The sequence below is a fragment of the Macaca fascicularis genome, chromosome 6 (assembly GCF_037993035.2).
Source record: "Macaca fascicularis isolate 582-1 chromosome 6, T2T-MFA8v1.1".
Classification (NCBI taxonomy): domain Eukaryota; kingdom Metazoa; phylum Chordata; class Mammalia; order Primates; family Cercopithecidae; genus Macaca; species Macaca fascicularis.
In genome coordinates, this window is record NC_088380.1 from 146,989,968 (window position 1) to 147,011,216 (window position 21,249).

Below are 21,249 nucleotides of genomic sequence, written 5' to 3' on the forward strand. Positions count from 1 at the left end.
GTTGTCTGTTGCCTCTTGTCATATTCTCCTCCCCTTCTCCCATCCCAATTATGCTATCTCAGTTTCCTTTCTTCTTTTGTGAGCCTTTAGTCTTCCTGATCTTTACTGAATCTTTTTAAATGTGGAATAAGATTACTGAAATCAGGAATTTTATTGGGCATGTGTATGACTTCGAATGGTTATAGAATTGTCATATTGCCTTCGAGGCTCCTCTGATATGTATATAGGTATCATTGTGCAGAGGAGGAATGCCTTAGTTTTCTTAAAGAAAATTAAAATTCTGGGAAATATTTTAAGGAGTTAGGCTCTTTGTTCTTTAATTTGGGTTTTTATGTCTTCAGTTGGTAGGCACAAATTAATTTTGTATTATTAGCATTGAAAGTTGTTATAAATTATGAATAAATTCTTGTAGTTCATTTGGAATTCTAATTTATAATCTGGGTAAAAACAGATTTTAGAATGTGAAGTATGATTATGAATAATAATGATGAAACTGGTGAACTGGGAATAACATTTTTAAGATGTAGGGTTCTGTAACTAGCATTATAATGTTCCTAATTAAGTGCATAGTTTGCAGTTATGAAATCTGTGTTACTGATCAGTTCAGTTATGTTAGAACTTTTTTTTTTTTTTAAAGAATGTAGAAACAGCTCTAAAAGGAACTTGTAGGTGTTAAGGGACATCAAATTTTATTTCACTGAAGTATTTGTTAAATTAGTCTTTTACAAAGTTTGCATGAAACTTAGAAAATTGGCTTAGAAATTATCTTTTAATATATAATATGAATGTAAACAAATAAAATTTAATTTGTGTTAGGCATTAATACCTACCACATTGTACAATATTCTTTTATTAATAAGTTTTAACTTTTAAATCAGCCAACAAGTACAAAAATTATCTTCATGTAAAAATTTCCATTTTTATGAAGGTTATGTGTTTTGAACTATATGGCAGTAATTATATTTTCTTTATTCAAGATGATGTACCCATCTTAAATTTAAATATTATATTTTCCTAAGTCAAAGTTTGTCTTAATTTTCTTATGTTGAAGGTAAAATAAATAAGGCAAGGGTGAATTAGGTTAATACTTAATTCTGCAATGTAAAATATATTAACATATTGGTAAGATTATAGAGTAGGACAAAGATATAATTAATTTTACTTAACTCTAGTTCTTACCCCTCATATTAGTAAAGGAGAGAATACTGTACATCTTAAAATTCTACTTTAGAATTTTACTTTAGAAGTAAATTTTACTTTAGAAGAATTTTAGATGTATGATAACAAAACATTTTACTTTTTAAATATAGTATTTTTTCCTTATTGCTATTCTTTCAAAGTATTTGTTGTGATAAGTTGTTTATATAATTTATTAATGTTGCAACTTGATTAGCTGATTAACTTAGCCCTTTAGTGTGTTGTTTGATATGTGTCATACATGATATAGTTCCAAACAGACTATATAAACTCTTGATTAGGAACATGGTTCCTCAAGTCCTTCTGAAAGTGAGCATTGGGTTTTTAGCAGTTACCATAACAGCAAGTCATTCTCAAAGTTCAAATGTCTAGGAATATAAAGTAATTTAAAGAAATTCAAAATAGCTTTTACCATTGAGCAGCTCTAGAAATATTTAGTCAAATTTTCTTTTTTTTTGAGAGAGAGAATCTCACTCAGTCGTCCAGGCTGGAGTGCAGTGGCTTGATCTCGGCTCACTGCAACTTCCACCTCCCAGGTTCAAGCGATTCTCCTGCCTCAGCCTTCTGAGTAACTGGGATTACAGGCACCTGCCACCACACCCAGCTAATTTTTGTATTTTTAGTAGAGATGGGGTTTCACCATGTTGACCAGGCTGCTCTTGAACTCCTGACCTCAAGTGATCCACCTGCATCGGCCTCTCAAAGTGTTGGTTTTACAGGCATGAGCCACTGCGCCTGACCAAAATTTTCAATTCTAATGTAGAACGAAGATTGGTGAGAAATCAACTAATATCAATTTATTTACATTTATTGAGCTTTTACCATGCACCAACTTCTATAATAAATGGTAAATATACTTTATCTCATGGGCTAATTATAATTATACTTTAAATAAGTCCTTTTCCCACCTCTATTTTTCTGTTGAAAAACAAACTGTCCGGGAGCTGTGGCTCACGCCTGTAATCCCAGCACTTTGGCAGGCAGAGGCGGGCGGCGGATCACTTGAAATCAGAGTTCGAGACCAGCCTGGCCAACATGGTCAAACCCATCTCTACTAAAGTACAAAAATTAGCCGGGTATGGTGGTGCATGCCTGTAATCCCAGCTACTCGGGAGGCTGAGGCAAGAGAATCGCTTGAACCCAGCAGGCGGAGTTTGCAGTCAGCCAAGATCACACCACTGCACTCCAGCATAGGCAACAGAGTGAGACTGTGTCTCAAAAAAAAAAAAAAAAAAAAGAAAAACTGAAGCTTAGGGAAATTAAGTTGCTAGTAAGTACCAAGATTCAAACTCAGTTCAGCCAAGTTTAAGAACCTTAGATGTAATATGCATGCATATGTGTCAACTTAAAGTTCTGATTTATCTTTAAGTATTGTTATTTCCTTAGACTTTGAAATTCTATTAATCATTTCCCTTATCTTTATATTAAGATTTGATGTACATGTAAGTTTTAATACAGTTTTTGGTTTTTTACTATGTTGTTACTATCATTGGCATCTTAATAGGCTCTTAAATTGTTAAAGTATCTTTAAATAACTAGTAGTGAATATAGGTTTAAGAATTAAAAAGTAATTAAGAAATCCTCTTAAGGGGATTTGCAATAAAATCTTTAAATAGGCCGGGTGCGGTGGCTCACGCCTGTAATCCCTGCACTTTGGGAGGCCAAGGCGGGCAGATCACAAGGTCAGGAGATCGAGACCACAATGAAACCCCGTCTCTACTAAAAATACAAAAAATTAGCCGGGCGAGGTGGCGGGCGCCTGTAGTCCCAGCTACTCCGGAGGCTGAGACAGGAGAATGGCGTGAACTCGGGAGGCAGAGCTTGCAGTGAGCCAAGATCACGCCAGTGTACTCCAGCCTGGGGGACAGAGCGAGACTCTGTCTCAAAAATAAAAATAAAAATAAATAAATAAAATAAAATCTTTAAATATTTTTTTCTGATTAACCTTAATATTTTATAGAGTTTTTTGTTTGTTTGTTTGTTTGTTTGTTTGTTTGAGACTGAGTCTCACACTGTCACGCATCTCAGCTCGCTGCAACCTCTGCCTCCCAGGTTCAAGCGATTCTCCTTGCCTCAGCCTCCCAAGTAGCTGGGATTACAGGCGCCCACCACCACGCCCAGCTAATTTTTTTGTATTTTTAGTAGAGACGGGGTTTCACTATGTTAGCCAGGCTGATCTCGAACTCCTGATCTTGTGATCTGCCTGCCTTGGCCTCCCAAAATGCTGGGATTACAGGCGTGAGCCACCACACCCGGCCATAGGTTTTTATTTACATAGAACTATTTAATAAAGTTACCAATACATAAAACAGATTATAGCAATTAAATTTCTTAAAAACTAACAACAGCCGGGCACTGTGGCTCACACCTTTAATCTAACCAGCACTTTGGGAGGCCAAGGCAAGCAGATCATGAGGTTAGGAGATCGAGACCATCCTGGCTAACACAGTGGAACCTCATCTCTACTAAAAATACAAAAAAATTAGCCGGGCATGGTGGCACGTGCCTTTGGAGGCAGAGGTTGCAGTGAGCTGAGATCGTGCCACTGCACTCCAGCCTGGGCGACAGAGCGAGACTTCATCTCAAAAAAAAACTCACAACATATTTTATGTACACCTAGTATCAGTGAGATTTTTAAATAATATTTATTGTCTTCCATATTGCCTACAAAACTTTCTTCAACTTCATAAAAAGTCCGGTAGAATATTGTATTTACTTCTTCTCTCACCTCATTTTAAAATAGTGGATAAATAGTCAGACACAGTGACTCTGCGCCTGTAATCCTTGCTACTTGGGAGGCTAAGGTGGGAGGATTGCATGAGGCCAAGAGTTCAAGACCAGCCTGAGCAACACATAGAGACCCTATCTCTTTAAAAAAAAAAAAAAAAAGCATGCCGTATAAGTTTAATTTGAATTATATATATAGACGTTTGTGGTAGCAGTCTGTCGTGGTCACTTTCAGAGATACTTCATTCAGAGGTAGGAAGTATTTTAGAATTTATGAAAATGTCATATTCTTGGTGTAATTATCTCTTAATACAACCTTTATTCCACATGCACTTTTTAAATCTCTTGCTATTTTCTAGTTTTATAACTTTTCATTTGTGATTAGTCCTATTAAAGGCACTTGCTATGGAATGTTTCTGACTGTCATTATTACATGGAGTGAAAAAATGCTTCTAGGATAATGTAGTACAAAAATGTATAGTAATTATTGTAACAACACATTTTTGTTAACAAAGCTGTTAAATGCACAGAAGTACTTTTTAAAAGCCAACTCTGTGAAGAAGTTTCTTATAACATCACATTCTGGCATGGCACTCTAATCAACTATTCAAGAAAATTTTTATATACCTGTTTTTCATAATAAAAAAGAGAGATGAGATAACATAAATAAAATACTGATAGAAAAGTAGTTCTTTACTAAAGTATATGTTAATAATTGTGGGACCACTGTTGAAGTCTTACTGTTAGAATGGTTCTGTAACATATTAATCTTCAGTGTCTTGTTTTTTCAAGCAGTTTTCCAAACATATCAGCTATTTCCAGGAGGTGTAACAAAATAGTATCTGTTTTTAACTCATTGAATGACAACAATTTTCCATTATTACTATTATTTTTTCTTGACCACTTCTTCCAGGAAAAAAATGACAAAAAATTTTAAGGCTTTGTTTCCATTTTGCATATTCTTATAAGTGAAACAAACATATGTAATAATTCTTCCTATTTGTAACTAAATAGTTATCTATGTGATGACAGAAGCTGGAGAAATTTGTATTGCCAAGATCGTTATGTATGTTGGTGGGGATGAGCTGGGTAGCTCATGTAGAAACATATCTGGGCATCTTAAACTTTGCTCACTTATTTAAACTAGTAATCTGCTAAACTGAGTCATTCACACCTGTGAATAGTATCTTTGAATGTGATCTAGTCATATCAAAAATTCTAGACAGAAAATATTTTCCAGCACTTAAAATGCTTACATTTTTCTTTAAGTCTTGTGTGTTTTTGACTGACTTTTAATCTGGGTGCAAATGTAAGGTTATTGCCATCACTGATGCTTTGTTGATTTTTTTGTATATTATTACTGATTATATGTTTTTTTCTGAGTTTTTCCTTTCTTGAGTGAATAGTAATGTTTTTATTTTTCAATACAATGAATAATAGTATTGACAATTCTATAAAATATCTGATAGTTACATCTATTGATCACACACCATTTGCCAAAAACACTGTGTTAAATGCTTTATATACAGTATCTCTTAGACTACTCACAACATCCCTGAGATAGGTCCTGTTTCCCTCTGTGGTCAAACTCCATCTCTTATGAAACATAAGAAATATTCAGAGATATAAAATACATAATTTCTTTTAACTCAGTTTTCTTTTCTTTTTTTTTTTTTTTTTTTTTTGAGATGGAGTCTCTGTTGCCCAGGCTGGAGTGCAGTGGCGCGATCCTGGCTCACTGCAACCTCCACCTCCCTAGTTAAAGCGATTCTCCTGGCTCAGCCTCCTGAGTAGCTGGCGTTATAGGCGCATTCCACCATGCCCAGCTAATTTTGTATTTTTAGTAGAGATGGGGTTTTGCCATGTTAGCCAGGCTGGTCCTGAACTCCCAACCCTCCTGACCTGAGGTGATGTGCCCACCTCAGCCTCCCAAAGTGCCAGGATTATAGGTGTGAGCCATCACGCCCAGCCTTAACTCAGTTTTCAAACCACATTTTGAGATCTCAAATAGAACTTCAATGTTCTTTTTAAAAATAGTTGGACTTTCAGATATTGATTTTTTAACAAATTTTCAAAATAAATATTGAATTTTGAAAACACATGCTCCCTGCTATTTATGTGAGAAATACTTGAACTTGTCTCCCTTCCCCTCCCCCCCCTTTTTTTAGATGGAGTCTAGCTCTGTCACCCAGGCTGGAGTGCAGTGACATGATCTCAGCTCACTGCAGCCTCCACCTCCTGGGTTCAAGCAGTTCTTCTGCCTCAGCCTCCCAAGTAGCTGGGATTAGGGGCATGTAAACCACCACACCCGGCTAGCTTTTTGTTTTTTTAGTAGAGATGGGGTTTCACCATGTTGGCCAGGCTGGTCTCAAACTCCTGACCTCAGGTGATGCCCACCTTAGCCTCCCAAAGTGCTGGGATTACAGGTGTGGGCCATTACAGACACACCCCAGGCCCCTTTTTTTGAATTGTACACAGGATATTTTTATCTAATTGACTTTTACAAACTAAAATCTAGAATTCCTTTTATTTACTTTTATTTTTGGAAATTTTTTTTCCTCCCTATTGGCAATGTAAAAAACTACTATTTAATATATATGCACTAAATATCAGGTGCTGTGTTAAGTATTTTATCTGCATTGTCTCACGTGGTCTTTCCAATAACCTTCCAAGGCAGGTACCATTATTATCCCCATTCTACATATAGGGAAAATTGAAGCTCAGAGAAGTTAAATTACTTGCCCAAGATCAGAAAGTCAGTGTTGGAACTAATATTTAAATGTAGGTCTGTTTGATTCCAAAGCTTGTGATTTTACTATTACTATATATTACTGCTATGGAAATTTCTGTTTTTGTGTTTTTCTGTGTGTAAATAACCTTACTCTTTTAAGTGGAATTTAGCAATATGAATATTGTTTTTCAGCTGTGAGTACCAGACTGCCCACTGGTTCCAACAGTTCTTCTCAGACCACAGAGTGTCTTACACCTGAATCCTGTTCACAGACTACAAGCAATGTGGCTTCCCAATCAATGCCTCCTGTGTATCCTTCAGTTGACATTGATGCACATGTGAGTAGATTGCTTTATTTAAACTTATACTGCACATTCTGATTTTCTTTGGAAAGGAAAATTATCATTCTACACTTATTGTGAAAAGAAGTATTATTTGCTCTTAAATTGGTAACTTCTGTTAAAAAATTTTTAACTTATTTTTTTTCTTCTCCTAGACTGAGAGCAATCATGACACAGCATTAACACTAGCTTGTGCAGGTGGTCATGAAGAACTTGTATCTGTGCTCATTGCACGGGATGCCAAAATTGAACATAGAGACAAAAAAGGTAAATATCAGTCAGAAATAAAATCCAAGTGTAGTTACATCAGAAAATAATTTTTAACTTTTTTATTATTGATAAATAGTTCCTAGACTATCTCAGTGATAAGATGGATAAGCCTATTTCAGTTAGAAATATCCAGATTCATTTTTCTGCAGAGCCAAATAATTCTCCAAAAATTCAAAAACTAGACTGTAGATCGTTAGTGAAATAGAGCAAGTTGTGGTTGCCCTTCTTAATCCAAAGGTAGTTCATACAGAGGCATCAGAGTTCATTATGAGTGTAAACTTTAATAATTTTTACTTAGTTTTTTAATTAGGTGTTTATGGGTTTTTTTGTCACTAACAAATAAGGGTTTAGAGCAGTTTTATGTTAAATTGTTATCAGTGTCTGCCCTGAAGGGTTTATTTTGCTAAAATGCTAGAGAATTGTAAACAGTGGCTTTAAAAAAATTTAAAAACATAAATTTGTTTTAAGATTTTCATTTTCTGATTTAGGTTTTACACCACTAATCCTGGCAGCAACAGCAGGGCATGTTGGAGTTGTTGAAATCCTTTTGGATAAAGGTGGAGATATAGAAGCACAGTCCGAACGAACTAAGGATACTCCACTCTCATTGGCATGTTCTGGTGGACGTCAGGAGGTATGTTAATGTTAATTTTCATTTTGTAAATATTTTGCTTGTATTTTAAAATATGCATATGATTCGTATTTTAGTTACATGAATAAAATTTGCATGTATTTTGTGTGTTTTTCTGAGGCAGGGTCTTGGTCTGTCTCCCAGGCTAGAGTGGTGGCGCAATTATAGCTTACTATAACGTTGAAATCTGGGGCTCAAGCAATCCTCAACCACCCAAGTAGCTAGGGCTGTTTTATAGAGATGGGGTCATGTGTTGTTGCCCAGGCCAGTTTCAAACTCCTGGACTCAAGCAATCCTCTCTCCTCGGCCTCCCAAAGTACAGGGATTATAGTTATGGGCCAGAATGTCTGGCCCTGCACGTATTTTGACATGCTCCATATACTTTCTGAGGAATGGGTACTTCTCTTAAGTTTTATGGGAATGTAAATGCCCTTTTTTTGGTGGGGGGTTGTGGAGGGAACAGGAGGGTGGAGATGAGGTCTCATTATGTTGCCCAAGCTGGCCTTGAACTCCTGGCCTCAAGGGATCCTCCTGCCTCGGCCTCCCAAAGTTCTGGGATTATAGGCATGAGTCACCATGCCTGGCCATAAATCCCCTTTTAAAAAATCTGTTTCTTGCCGTTAAAGCCAAATAAAAATTATCTTAATCCTTACATTTATTCAAATTAAATGAATCACAATTATAACACATATGAAATGCAAATTTATTGCCCAATAAATGACAAATAGAAAGGGTAACATCTTGTTATTGCAGTATACTTGGGATTTCAAAGCTCTAAATTCCTGAAACTGAATCCATTTCTCTAGTGCTGATATTTCAATATTTAAGGTCTAATGAAATGTAATTAAAATATCAGATATTTATATATCTTATAAGTCCTGTTTCTTTGTGTTTCCTTCGTTGTAAGTTGAGCCGTTGGTGTAAACTCTCTTCTCCATATTTTACTTTGTAGGTGGTAGACTTGCTGCTGGCTCGAGGTGCAAATAAAGAACATAGGAACGTATCTGATTATACACCACTGAGTCTAGCTGCGTCTGGAGGATATGTTAATATCATTAAGATTCTGCTTAATGCTGGGGCAGAAATTAATTCAAGGTATTACCTGTTCATTTTATTGTTCATGTTTAGTAGTTACTACTTTGGAGTTAAATGTCTACCTCTAAACATTTTGACAGATACCATTTTAAATTAAGATAGTACTAAAGTTGCAAAGCCAATTATTACAGCTATAATGTGTTTATAAATAATCTCAGCTTATTTCGGTAATGTGGCTGCTTATAAAGAGGTCTCATTTCAAAAAGTATTTTGTTCTATGGCCTACCACCCTAAACATGCCCAATCTCATCTGATCTCAGAAATAGTATTTTATTATATATAGTTGGAAATTTATAATCCCTAAATAGGAATTATATTTTATTTTTTTAAGTTACTTATTTTTTGAGACAGAGTCTTGCTCTTGTTGCCCAGGCTGGAGTGCAATGGCGTGATCTCGGCTTACCGCAACCTCTGCCTCCTGGGTTCAAGCGATTCTTCTGCCTCAGCCTCCCAGGTAGCTGGGATTACAGGCATGCACCACCACGCCCAGCTAATTTTGTAGTTTTAGTAGAGATGGTGTTTCTCCATGTTGGTCAGGCTGATCTCAAACTCCCGACCTCAGGTGATCTGCCCGCCTTGGCCTCCCAAAGTGCTGGGATTACAGGCATGAGCCACCACGCCCAGCCAGAAATTATGTTTTAAATTGTGACATTTTCTTATTCTTTATTATTGGTCGAAACAAGTAAAATCTATTCATTGATGTTAGAAACCTCTCTTTTTAGTGAAACCTTTTCATTTTTAATGCTTTTCTAAAATAATAGGCAATATATTATTTTAATTTTCTAAGCACGTTTCCCCCCTTAGGACTGGGAGTAAACTAGGTATTTCTCCCCTGATGTTGGCTGCAATGAATGGACATGTTCCTGCAGTAAAATTGCTGCTTGATATGGGTTCAGACATTAATGCCCAGATAGAGACCAATCGGAACACGGCTCTCACCCTGGCCTGTTTCCAGGGCCGAGCAGAAGTAGTGAGTTTGCTTCTGGACCGAAAAGCCAATGTTGAACATAGGGCAAAGGTAAGCATTTTTTACTTGTCAACTGTTTCAGATACGTTTCTGTAGAAAGAACATGATATTTTAACACAAATTGAATGTAATATTTTAAATTATCATAAATTAAAACTGATACCCCAATGCAGAATTGAGGGATTATGCTGTATAGTAGTGAGTGACATACTGTCACCATCATGACTTTTATTAAGGACAATGAAGAAAACAGAATTAGTACTTTTCCCAACCTCAGCCTTGAGTAGCTTTCTATTAATACTGCAGCTTACAACTTTTGAATGTAGTAAGATTATTTTGTATTAATTCTTACACTGTAGACTTTTAAAGAACTCTTTTAATGAGGCATGTGCTTATCATTGTAAAAATCCCAAGCAAAAATTTAGTTCATAAGTTAAAAATTTAGGGCAACTAACATCTAATTTGACCATGGCAGATTTTGACAGTTTCATGACTATTTGGTATTAAGAAAATAGGAGTTAGTGGAGGCTGGGCGCGATGGCTCACGCCTGTAATTCCAGCACTTCAGGAGGCCGAGGCAGGTGAATCACATGAGGTCAGGAGTTCAAGACCAGCCTGGCCAACATGGTGAAACCCCGTCTCTACTAAAAATACAAAAAATGAGCTGGATGTGGTGGCGGGTGCCTTTAATCCCAGCTACTAAGGAGGCTGAGGCAGGACAATCACCTGAACTTGGGAGGTGGAGGTTGCACTGAGCAGAGATCACGCCATTGCACTCCAGCCTAGGCAACAAGAGAGAAACTCTGTCCCCCCTGGCCCCCCAACAAAAGAATAAAGGAGAAGAGTCATCAAATAATCTCCATAGATGCAGGAAACACACACAGAGAAAAGAAAATAGGAGTTAGTATGTCATTGGCTTTAATTTCTTTGCTTAGAACTGCAAGGTTCTTAGAACTCTGGAAAGACATAGGTTGGGTGGAATTTTTAATAGTCAACAGTGAATCTAGTGCTCATTTCAAATTGGAAAGATTTGACTGGAAATCTTGTATTTTTTCCCTGAAATTCCTCTCACTTCTTAAAGTTTAGTGCAACATTTACATTCTTTTAATCTAAGTAATGAGGAAGTGTAGTTTTTCCATAGCTTTTTACTACACAAAGAGAAATGAGTCTTTCCTGTCATTCAGTTTGTCTTTTTCTATTACAAGTATTCATTGTGTGTCACTTATCCATTAAAAGTCTTAGAGAAATCTGTGTTATTTTGGAGAGTACCAGTAGGAAATGTCCTTTGAAAAAATGTTGGAGACTAATGTACCAAAGGCACATATGCAAAAAATTTATAAAGTGATTTTAATCTACTTATTTTTAATATCTCTATTCATTGTGCAGAGAAATTATCTGAGTAAATTCATAAAAGTATAGAAGTTACGGAATTTTTTTTAGCGTGACATAACATGTTCTAAGTTCATTCTAGCATGTCTAACTGAGTAACAATTTTTACTGCTGTTTAGTAAAATTCAAGGCAGAATATTGCTTAGCTCTTTTATGAGAGTTAATCAGAACTAGAATTGTTTTAAAAGTTAATTGCTTCAGTTTTTTAAAGAAATTATGTAGCTTAGTTTTGGTCCATGGAATAGTTTAAAAAAGGAATTATGTGACTTAATTGCATAATTTATTGGTTTAAACAGACTGGTCTTACCCCCTTGATGGAAGCAGCTTCTGGAGGGTATGCAGAGGTTGGAAGAGTTCTTCTTGATAAAGGAGCGGATGTTAATGCTCCCCCTGTGCCTTCCTCAAGAGATACTGCTTTAACAATAGCAGCAGACAAAGGTCACTACAAATTTTGTGAACTCCTGATTCATAGGTGAGTACTTTTCTATTATATGTAGAACTTTTTCAGAGCTTTTAAAGTTAATAACATTGTTTTACTTTATTGACATCGTTAAGAAAAGATTATTTGTAAGTTATTTTGTAAAAGAAGATGATAAAGAAAAACTAGAAAAAGCCAGCCTCTTCTTATAGGAAACAAACTGTATTAATATGCTTTTGTTTATAGAGGAGCCCACATTGACGTTCGTAACAAAAAGGGAAATACACCACTTTGGCTGGCATCCAATGGAGGTCATTTTGATGTTGTGCAGTTGCTAGTGCAAGCAGGTGCTGATGTGGATGCAGCAGATAACCGGAAAATCACACCCCTTATGTCAGCATTTCGCAAGGTAATTTGATATGGGGGAAGAAAGGTCAAATGTAGTAATTTTAAGCCAATTCCAAGTTAAAAAATGTGTGAGAAAGGTAAGTTTATCTTGGAGAATTGAGTATATTTCCATAGAAAAATCACTGCTATCATTCCGTTCATTTCTTTTTTTTTGAGACAGAGTTTCACTCTGTTACTTAGGCTAGAGTACAATGGCACGATTGCAGCTCACTGCAAACTCTGCCTCCCAGGTTCAAGCGATTCTCCTGCCTCAGCCTCCTGAGTAGCTGGGATTACAGGCGTGCGCCACCATGCCCGGCTAATTTTTGTATTTTTAGTAGAGACGGGGTGTCACCACATTGGTCAGGCTGGTCTCGAACTCCTGACTTTGTGATCTGCCCGCCTCGGCCTCCCAAAGTGCTGGGATTACAGGCTCCCGACCTTATCTTTCCATTCTTTTGTGGCCAAATCTAAGAGCTATGTGGTAGTTCACTATAAGCAACTTGGTTGTTAAATCACTTGGTGTCTTGACTATTCTATTTGTGATATATTGTTCATAAAATAGAAGATTTAAGAAAAACTTTTATATGCAGATGGATTTTTTTCTACCTAAAGAGGAACAAAAAGGAGTAGACTTTCATAAAAACTTACTGTATCTTCTGTGTGCATGCGTGTGTGTGTATGTTTGTGTATGAAACAGGGTCTCAATCTATCAACCAGGCTGGAGTGCAGTGGCATGATCATAGCTCACTATAGCCTCATCCTCCCAGGCTTGAGTGATCCTCCCGCCTCAGCCTCCTGAGTAGCTGGGAGGGACCACAGGTGTGCACTACCATGCTCAGATTTTTTTTTATTTTTATTTTTTGTAGAGACGAGGTCTTGCTATATTGCCCAGGCTGGTCTCAAACTCCTGGGCTCAAGCAATACTACCACCTCTGCCTCCCAAAGTGCTAAGATATGGGCATGAGCTATGCCTCTCATATATATTAAAGTTCATGCCCAGCCTCTCATATATATTAAAGTTCACTTATCTGCTGTATTTTCAAAGCCTTTCCATTGCTATAGCTTCCCAAACTATAAACTACTTATTAGGGCCTGTAAAGACCTGCATAATAAGCTTCATGTCAACCTCCCCAGACAAATCATTTATGCTAGTATCCCCTTTTGCCCACTGTGTTTTCTAGTTACTGGCATAGAATGCACTTAATTTTTTTTTTTTTTTTTTTTTTTTTTTTGAGACAGTCTCGCTCTGTCGCCCAGGCTGGAGTGGTGCAGTGGTGCAATCTCGGCTCACTGCAAGCTCCATCTCCCGGGTTCACGCCATTCTCCTGCCTCAGCCTGCCAGGTAGCTGGGACTACAGGCGCCCGCCACCACGCTCGGCTAATTTTTGTATTTTCAGTAGAGACGGGGTTTCACCATGTTAGCCAGGATGGCCTCAATCTCCTGACCTTGTGATCTGCCCGCCTCGGCCCCCCAAAGTGCTGAGATTACAGGCGTGAGCCACCACGCCCGGCCAAATGCACTAAATTTTCAATGGCCTCAGGGCCTTTGCTCACTGGTTTTCTTTTCCTGAAATGTTTTCCCTTGCTGTTCACCTAACTCACTTCTCTACTTATCTGTTAGCTCCAATTTTACATGTCGCTTCTCAAAGAGTATGTCACTAACACCTAATCTGAAAAAGGTTCCTCTGCTTCTCTTTTATAGATGAGTTTTGATTTTCCTTATCCCAATTTGTAAATATATCTTCAAACATGTACTTACCATTTTAATGCCTGTCTCGCCAACTAGACTGGTAGGTCCATGAGGACAAAAGTCATGACCATCTTTTTCAGCACTGTTTATATACCCAGTTGTTTAGCACAGTGCAATTTACATATAGTGAAATACATGAATCTTAAGGTACGTGGTTTAGTTTTGATAAATGTATACATACATGTAACCCATACCCCATAAACATATAAATTATTTCCGTAACCCTAGAAGGTTCCCTCTTGCCCACTTTTAATCACTTCCCTGCCCCAGAGGCAAGCATTTCTCTGATTTTTATCTCCATCACACTAATTCTTGAGGATGTTTTAGAACCTTAGTAGGAAGGGAAACTATGCAAGCTTGGTTAGATTAAAATAGACGTGCTTGCAGGGCGCGGTGGCTCACCCCTGTAATCCCAGCACTTTGTGAGGCCGAGGCAGGTGGATTGCCTGAGGTCAGGAGTTCAAGACCAGCCTGGCCAACATGGTAAATCCCTGTCTCTAGTAAAAATACAAAAATTAGCCAGTTATGGTGGTGGGCGCCTGTAATCTCAGCTACTCCGGAGGTTGAGGCAGGAGAATTGCTAGAACCTGGGAGGTGGAGGTTGCAGTGAGATGAGAGCGCGCCATGGCACTCCAGCCTGGGCGACAACAGCGAGACTCCGTCTCCAAAAAAAAAAAGAAAAAGATATGCTTAGAATTGATTATAGATCTTCCAACCCTTGATAATGGCATTTAGAAAGTGTTTTATTTAGATTCAAGTCCTAAGGCTCAGAAAGTTGTGATAGTACACCTTGTTTAGTTAGTGAAGTAGAAGCAAAGTAAGACTTTGAAATTTTAAAAAATTATTTGTTTTAGGATTCATTTCTCTTTTACACTGAGGTTCATTTTATATCACCAATGTTTGTCTAATAGATTTATTCTAGGAGATAACTGTTTTTCTACAAAAGCCTTTTCTACTTTTCAGTGGGATTAACTTCAGGAGAAATGTTGTCTAGTCCACCGTCCACTCCTGAGCATACATTCTTGTTTTTATGCTTTTCTGTTTATAAGCTGAATGCTTATTTTATTTTCATAATTTTCATTTTAAACTTAATATTCTATTTGAAAGTATTTGCCTTTTTATTCTTAAATTGGTAAGCATATATGCAAAATCAAGGGATTCCCTTGTAATTTTTTTTGTTTTACTTTATTTTTATTCTTAAGAATAATACTTTTTCTTTTCATGCTATCTTGTCTAAGATTGTTCTACTTCTTATAGGGTCATGTAAAAGTTGTTCAATATTTGGTAAAGGAAGTGAATCAGTTCCCTTCTGATATAGAATGCATGAGATACATAGCAACAATTACAGATAAGGTAAGTTTAATATGCTACTGAAGCACATTTTTGTTCTTTGTGGAATGATATGCCAAAGTATGCAGTTAGGAACTTGTTCTTTTTATATTCTGAAAGGTTGGTTACCTGATCTCTTTATGCTTTTGTTTCTCCATTTGTAAAATAGAGGGGTATAATAGTTTTGATAAACTATTTTGAGATTTCTACTGTGGACCATAGTCACAGTGACTACACTAAGGTACTAAACCATTAGCCTAATGAGAAGGCTTCCTAAGGACATGCAGGTTTTTAGGGAAATGGTGTCTTATTTTTGTGGAAGATTGATACATGACTGGACTCAAAGGATAACTTCATTTGGTTTAGTGACTTTTCAGTTTGAGCTTTAACCTCTGGACTTTAATGTGCTCATCAGCTTAAGTTTTATTTGGCCTCTTTATATTATGTTTCATTATATATTTACATAATTCTATTTCCTGCTGTAGGAACTGTTGAAAAAATGTCATCAATGTGTTGAAACCATTGTGAAGGCTAAAGACCAGCAAGCTGCAGAAGCAAATAAGAATGCAAGTATTCTTTTAAAGGAACTTGATCTGGAAAAGGTGAGTGGGAAAAATAATTTTCCTTTTTAGAAATTATTGAGGCTGGGCGTGGTGGCTCACACATGTAATCCCAACACTTTGAGGGGCTGAGCCCAGGAGTTCGAGATCAGTTTGGTCAACATAGAGAGGATGGCCTGAGCCCAGGAGGCAGAGGTTGCAGTGAGCTGTGATTGTGCCACTGCACTCTAGCCTGGGTGACAGAGTGAGACCCCATCGCTACAAAAATATTAAAAAAACAGCTGGGCATGGTGGTGCATGCCTGCAGTCCTAGCTATTCAGGAGGCTGAAATGGAAGGATCACTTGAGTCCAGGAGGTCGAGTGAGCCATGATTACACACTGCAGTCCAGCCTAGGCAACAGATCAAGACTCTGTCTCTAAAAATAAGAAAAAAAAAAAATTGCCAGATGTCATGGCTCATGCCTGTAATCCCAGCACTTTGGGAGGCTAAGGAGAGTGGACTGCTTGAGCCCCAGAGTTTGAGACCAGCCTAGGCAACATGGCAAAACCCCATCTCTACAAAAAAAACCCAAAAAATTAGCCAGGCATGGTGGCAGGTGCCTGTAGTCCCAGCAACTTGGGAGGGTGAGGTGGAAGGATAGCCTGAGCCCAGGAGGCAGAGGTTGCAGTGACCTGTGACTGTGCCACTGCACTCTAGCCTGGGTGACAGAGTGAGACCCCATCTCAGACAAAAAGAAAATCTGCTAGAATAAACTTGTCACCTGTATGACCAATATTCTTAACAATATATGATTCAAAGGAAATAACAGATTTCCTTTGATTCTTGAACCACAATCAATTTTTTGATTCTGACCTGTCATTCAAAATAATATATTTTGAGCCCAAATATAAGGGAAGGACTAGATTTTGAGCAAGATCCCAATTTACGGCTGGGTGCAGTAGCTCATACCTGTAATCCCAGCATTTTGGGAGGCCTAGGCGAGAGGATGGCTTGAGCTCAGGAGTTCGAGACCAGGCCGGGCAACATAGTGAGACCTTGCCTCTACTAAAAGTTTAAAAAATTCACCTGGCTTGGTGGTGCACACCTATAGTCCCAGCTACTCGGGCGGCTGAGGCGAGAGGATCACTTGGGCCTGGGAGGTTGAGGCTGCAATGAGCTATGATTGTGCCACTGTACTCCAGCATGGGTGACAGAGCAAGACCCTGTCTCAAAAAAAAAGAAAAAAAAATCCTGTCTGGGCATAGTAGCTCATGCCTGTAATCCCGGCACTTTGGGAGGCCAAGGCGGGCAGATCACCTGAGGTTAGGAGTTTGAGACAAGCCTGGCCAACAATGGAGAAACCCCATCTCTGCTGAAAATACAAATATTAGCCGGGCGTGGTGGCGCATGCCTGTAGTCCCAGCTACTTAGGAGCCTGAGGCAGGAGAATTGTTTGAACCCGGTAGGCAGAGGTTGCAGTGAGCCGAGATCACAGCATTACACTCTAGCCTGGGTGACAGAGCTAGATTCTGTCTCAAAAAGAAAAAAAAATCCCATTTCACCAAATGACATCATTACTGCCTAAGTGGTTTTAACATTGGTGTGTGAAGAGATTTAGTAAAGCATTGGAAATCATTTGTTTATCATAAAATCTGGGTTACAAGTGGTTTATTAGATTCCCAATTAAAGACTATCTAGTATCCTAGGATGTGTGCTATAATGGAAAAATTAAAACAAACAAACTAAAACGTTGCCTTTCTGAGGCTCAGTCTGCTTACCTGGAAAATGAGAGTGTTGATACTGAGTTCAGAAATTATATTAAAAGAAAAAACATCATGATTAAGTAGAGTTATTCTAGGAATGCAAGAGATAGCTTAACATGAAAATATTTTGTTGCTAATTAAAGGAAGAAACAAAGTATGATTATTGAGAGATGCTAAAATTTTGATAGCAAATTTTGATTTAAAAAAAGTAAGCTAAAGAGAAAAGAAAAGTTTGCTTACAATCATTAGGAGAAAAAAGATAATAAAAAATGATCATGTGAATAGGCAATTCACAGAAAAAGAAATACAGGCTGGGCATGTGTGGTGGCTCACGCCTGTAATCCCAGCACTTTGGGAGGCTGAGGCAGGAGGATCACTTGAGACTAGCAGTTTAAGACCAGCCTGGGCAACAAAGTAGGACCCTGTCTCTACTTAAAAAAAAAATTAAAATAAATTCTATAAAGTAGCAAAGAATCATTTTTGTAATAGCTTCTTGTCAGGATTTTTACAGTGAAATTTATCAGTCATTTGTAAAGATCATGATAGCTGCATTTTAGGCACATAAATAGATGCCACATAAATATTTTTTTTTAATAGCACTAGTGAAATTCACTCCACAAACCGTACAATTTACCTATGTAAAGTTACGTAATTCGCAGCTGGGCACAATGGCTCACACCTGTAATCCTAGCACTTTCGGAGGCTGAGGTGGGCAGATCACCTGAGCTCAGGAGTTCGAGACCAGCCTGGCTAACATGGTGAAACCCCGTCTCTACTAAAAATACAGAAATTAGTCAGGCATGGTGGCACATGCCTGTAATCCCAGCTGCCTGGGAGGCTGAGGCAGGAGAATTGCAGGAACCCGACAGGCGGAGGCTGCAGTAAGCCAACATCTTGCCACTGCACTCCAGCCTGGGTGACAGAGCAAGACTCTGTCTCAAAATAAAATAAATAAAGTTATGTAATTCAGTGTTGTTTAGTATATTCACAGAATTGTACGTTTATCAGCAGTCAATTTTGGAACATTATGACTATCATAAAAAGAAACCCTGCACTCTATAGCTATCATATTCCCATTCCCCCACTGCAATCCCTGTGTCCTAGGTAACTGCTAATCTACTTTCTGTCTCTATAGATTTGTCAATTCTGGACTTTTCACATAAATGGAATCATACCATATTTGGTCTTTTGTGACTGGCTTTTTCACTTAGTGAAATGTTTTCAAAATTCTTCCATGTTAGAGATGAAATCAGTACTTTATTTCTTTTTATTGCCAAATACAAAAACAATTCTATCCTTAGATAGACCACATTTTGTTTATCTGCTTATCAGTTAATGGACATTGGGTTGCTTCCATTTTTTGGCAATTATAAGTAATGCTCAATGATTGTAAGCAATTTTCTTCTCTCTTCAGCTTACTAAGTTTTTTTAAACTAAAATTTTTTATCAAAATTTTAGCATCTTTCAATAATCATACTTTTTCTCTTCCTTTATTTATCAACAAAATATTAAGCTATCTCTTGCATTCCTAGAATAACTCTACTTGATCATGATACTTTTTCTTTTAATAATGCAATTATAAATAAGTATACAGGTTTTTGTATGAAAATGTTTTTATTTCTCTGGAGCATGTCCTTATGAATAGAATTACTGAATCATACACTAGTTCTCTGTTTAACTATTTGAAGGAGTGCCAGATTATTTTCCAAAGTGGCTGTACCATTTTACATTCCTACCTGCAGTGTATGAAGGTTTCAATTTCTCCACATCCTCACCAATATTATTATCTGTCTTTTGATTGTAGCCATCCTAGTGGGTATGAAGTGGATATCTTGTGACTTGGATTTGGTTTTCCCTGATGGCTAATGATATTGAACATGTATCTTTCTCTGTGCTTATTGGTCATTTGTATATTTTCTTTGGAGAAATGTCTATTCAGATCCTTTTTCTATTTTTTTTTTTTTTTTTGAGACAGAGTCTGGCTCTGTTGCCCAGGCTGGAGTGCAGTGGCCGGATCTCCGCTCACTGCAAGCTCCGCCTCCCAGGTTCACGGCATTCTCCTGCCTCAGCCTCCTGGGTAGAGTAGCTGGGACTACAGGCGCCCGCCACCACGCCCGGCTAATTTTTTGTATTTTTGGTAGAGACAGGGTTTCACCGTGTTAGCCAGGATGGTCTCGATCTCCTGACCTCGTGATCCGCCCACCTCGGCCTCCCAAAGTGCTGGGATTACAGGCGTGAGCCACCGCGCCCGGCCCTCCTTTTTCTATTTTTAAAAAATAGTTTTATTGAGGTATATTTGACAAATAAAAATTTGTGTATATTTAAAATGTATAATTTGGAATTTTTTTAAATTAATTTTTTTCTTTTCTTTTTTTTTAGAGACAGGGTCTTACTCTGTTGCCAAGGCTGAGTGCAGTGGCATGATGATAGCTCACTAGAGCCTCAAACTCCTGGGCACATGCAATCCTCCTGCCTCCCAAGTAGCTGGAACTACAGGCATAGGTCACCATGCCTGGCTAATTTTCTTATTTTTTTACAGAGATGGGATCTTGCTATATTGCCCAGGCTGGTCTCAAACTCCTGGGCTCAAGCAGTCTTTCCTCCTCAGTCTCCCAAAGTGCTTATATTACAGGCATGAACTACCATGCCCAGCCTGCATAACTTGATGTTTTCATAATCTGTTTTTTAAATGGACTGTCTTCATTCATGAGTTGTAAGATTTTTTTTATATATTATAGATACAAGTCCCTTACCAGTTGTATGATTTGCAAAAATATTTGTCCCATTTTATAGGTTGACTTTTTACCTTTTTTTTTTTTTTGAGACAGTCTCACTCTGTCGCCCAGGTTAGAGTGCGGTGGTGGCATGATCTTGGCTCATTGCAACCTCTGCCTCCCAGGTTCAAGTGATTGTCCTGCCTCAGCCTCTCGAGTAGCTGAGACTACAAGTCCGTGCTAGCACACCCAGCTAATTTTTGTATTTTTAGTAGAGATGGGGTTTCACCATGTTGGCTACATTAGTCTCGAACTCCTGACCTCAGGTGATCCACCAACCTTGGCCTCTCAAAGTGCTGGGATTACAGGTGTGAGCCACCACACCCAGCTGATTTTTTACTTTCTTGATGATTCCTCTGAAGTACAAAAGTTTTTAATTTTGATAGCGTCCAGTTTATTTTTTCTTGATGGCATTTATAAATGTGTTTTGAGAATAACATCCATGAAGATCCCTGTGTATCATAAACAAAAATATCATTTCATTCTTTATTTTACATTACTGCCTTATTGGTAAAATTATATACCTGCTTTATTTGCAGTCAAGAGAAGAGAGCAGAAAGCAGGCTCTTGCCGCTAAAAGAGAAAAAAGAAAAGAAAAGAGAAAAAAGAAAAAAGAGGAACAGAAAAGGAAACAGGAGGAAGATGAAGAAAACAAACCTAAGGAGAATTCAGAACTACCAGAGGATGAAGATGAAGAGGAGAATGATGAAGATGGTGAGAAACAAACCATCTGAATTAATGAGAAAATTCTCCTTTGTTTATCAACTTCATTTTGAGTGCTCTTTGCTCTAGTTAACTCTAGTTAAACATTTGATTACTTTATTAATCTGAAATAGACAATGACTTTTTAGTAAGTATTTCTAAGTGTTTTGCATTGCAAATTAATACAGAGAAACAAGGAGAAAGCAAGCACATAATTTGAAGAAATTCAGTTGT

The 21,249-nt window shown here is 37.7% G+C and overlaps 1 protein-coding gene across 24 annotated transcripts in view; it reads left to right on the forward strand.

Annotated features, from left to right (window-relative positions):
* Positions 1 to 21,249, forward strand: part of ANKHD1 (ankyrin repeat and KH domain containing 1) — a 139,619-nt gene that overhangs the window by 91,740 nt on the left and 26,630 nt on the right. For 23 of the 24 annotated variants that reach the window (XR_012414166.1, XR_012414167.1, XR_012414168.1 and 20 more), the window contains 10 exons: positions 6,848 to 6,993; positions 7,152 to 7,263; positions 7,755 to 7,900; positions 8,850 to 8,992; positions 9,797 to 10,010; positions 11,645 to 11,820; positions 12,013 to 12,175; positions 15,164 to 15,259; positions 15,721 to 15,837; positions 20,853 to 21,027. Coding sequence is in view for 20 of the 24 variants with exons in the window: in XM_065546871.1 (XP_065402943.1) it covers positions 6,848 to 6,993; positions 7,152 to 7,263; positions 7,755 to 7,900; positions 8,850 to 8,992; positions 9,797 to 10,010; positions 11,645 to 11,820; positions 12,013 to 12,175; positions 15,164 to 15,259; positions 15,721 to 15,837; positions 20,853 to 21,027 (1,488 nt within the window). In the remaining 4 variants the exon portion in view is untranslated. Of the gene's footprint in view, positions 1 to 6,847; positions 6,994 to 7,151; positions 7,264 to 7,754; positions 7,901 to 8,849; positions 8,993 to 9,796; positions 10,011 to 11,644; positions 11,821 to 12,012; positions 12,176 to 15,163; positions 15,260 to 15,720; positions 15,838 to 20,852; positions 21,028 to 21,249 lie in introns of those variants that run through there. The other variant, XR_012414169.1, reaches the window with a different exon arrangement.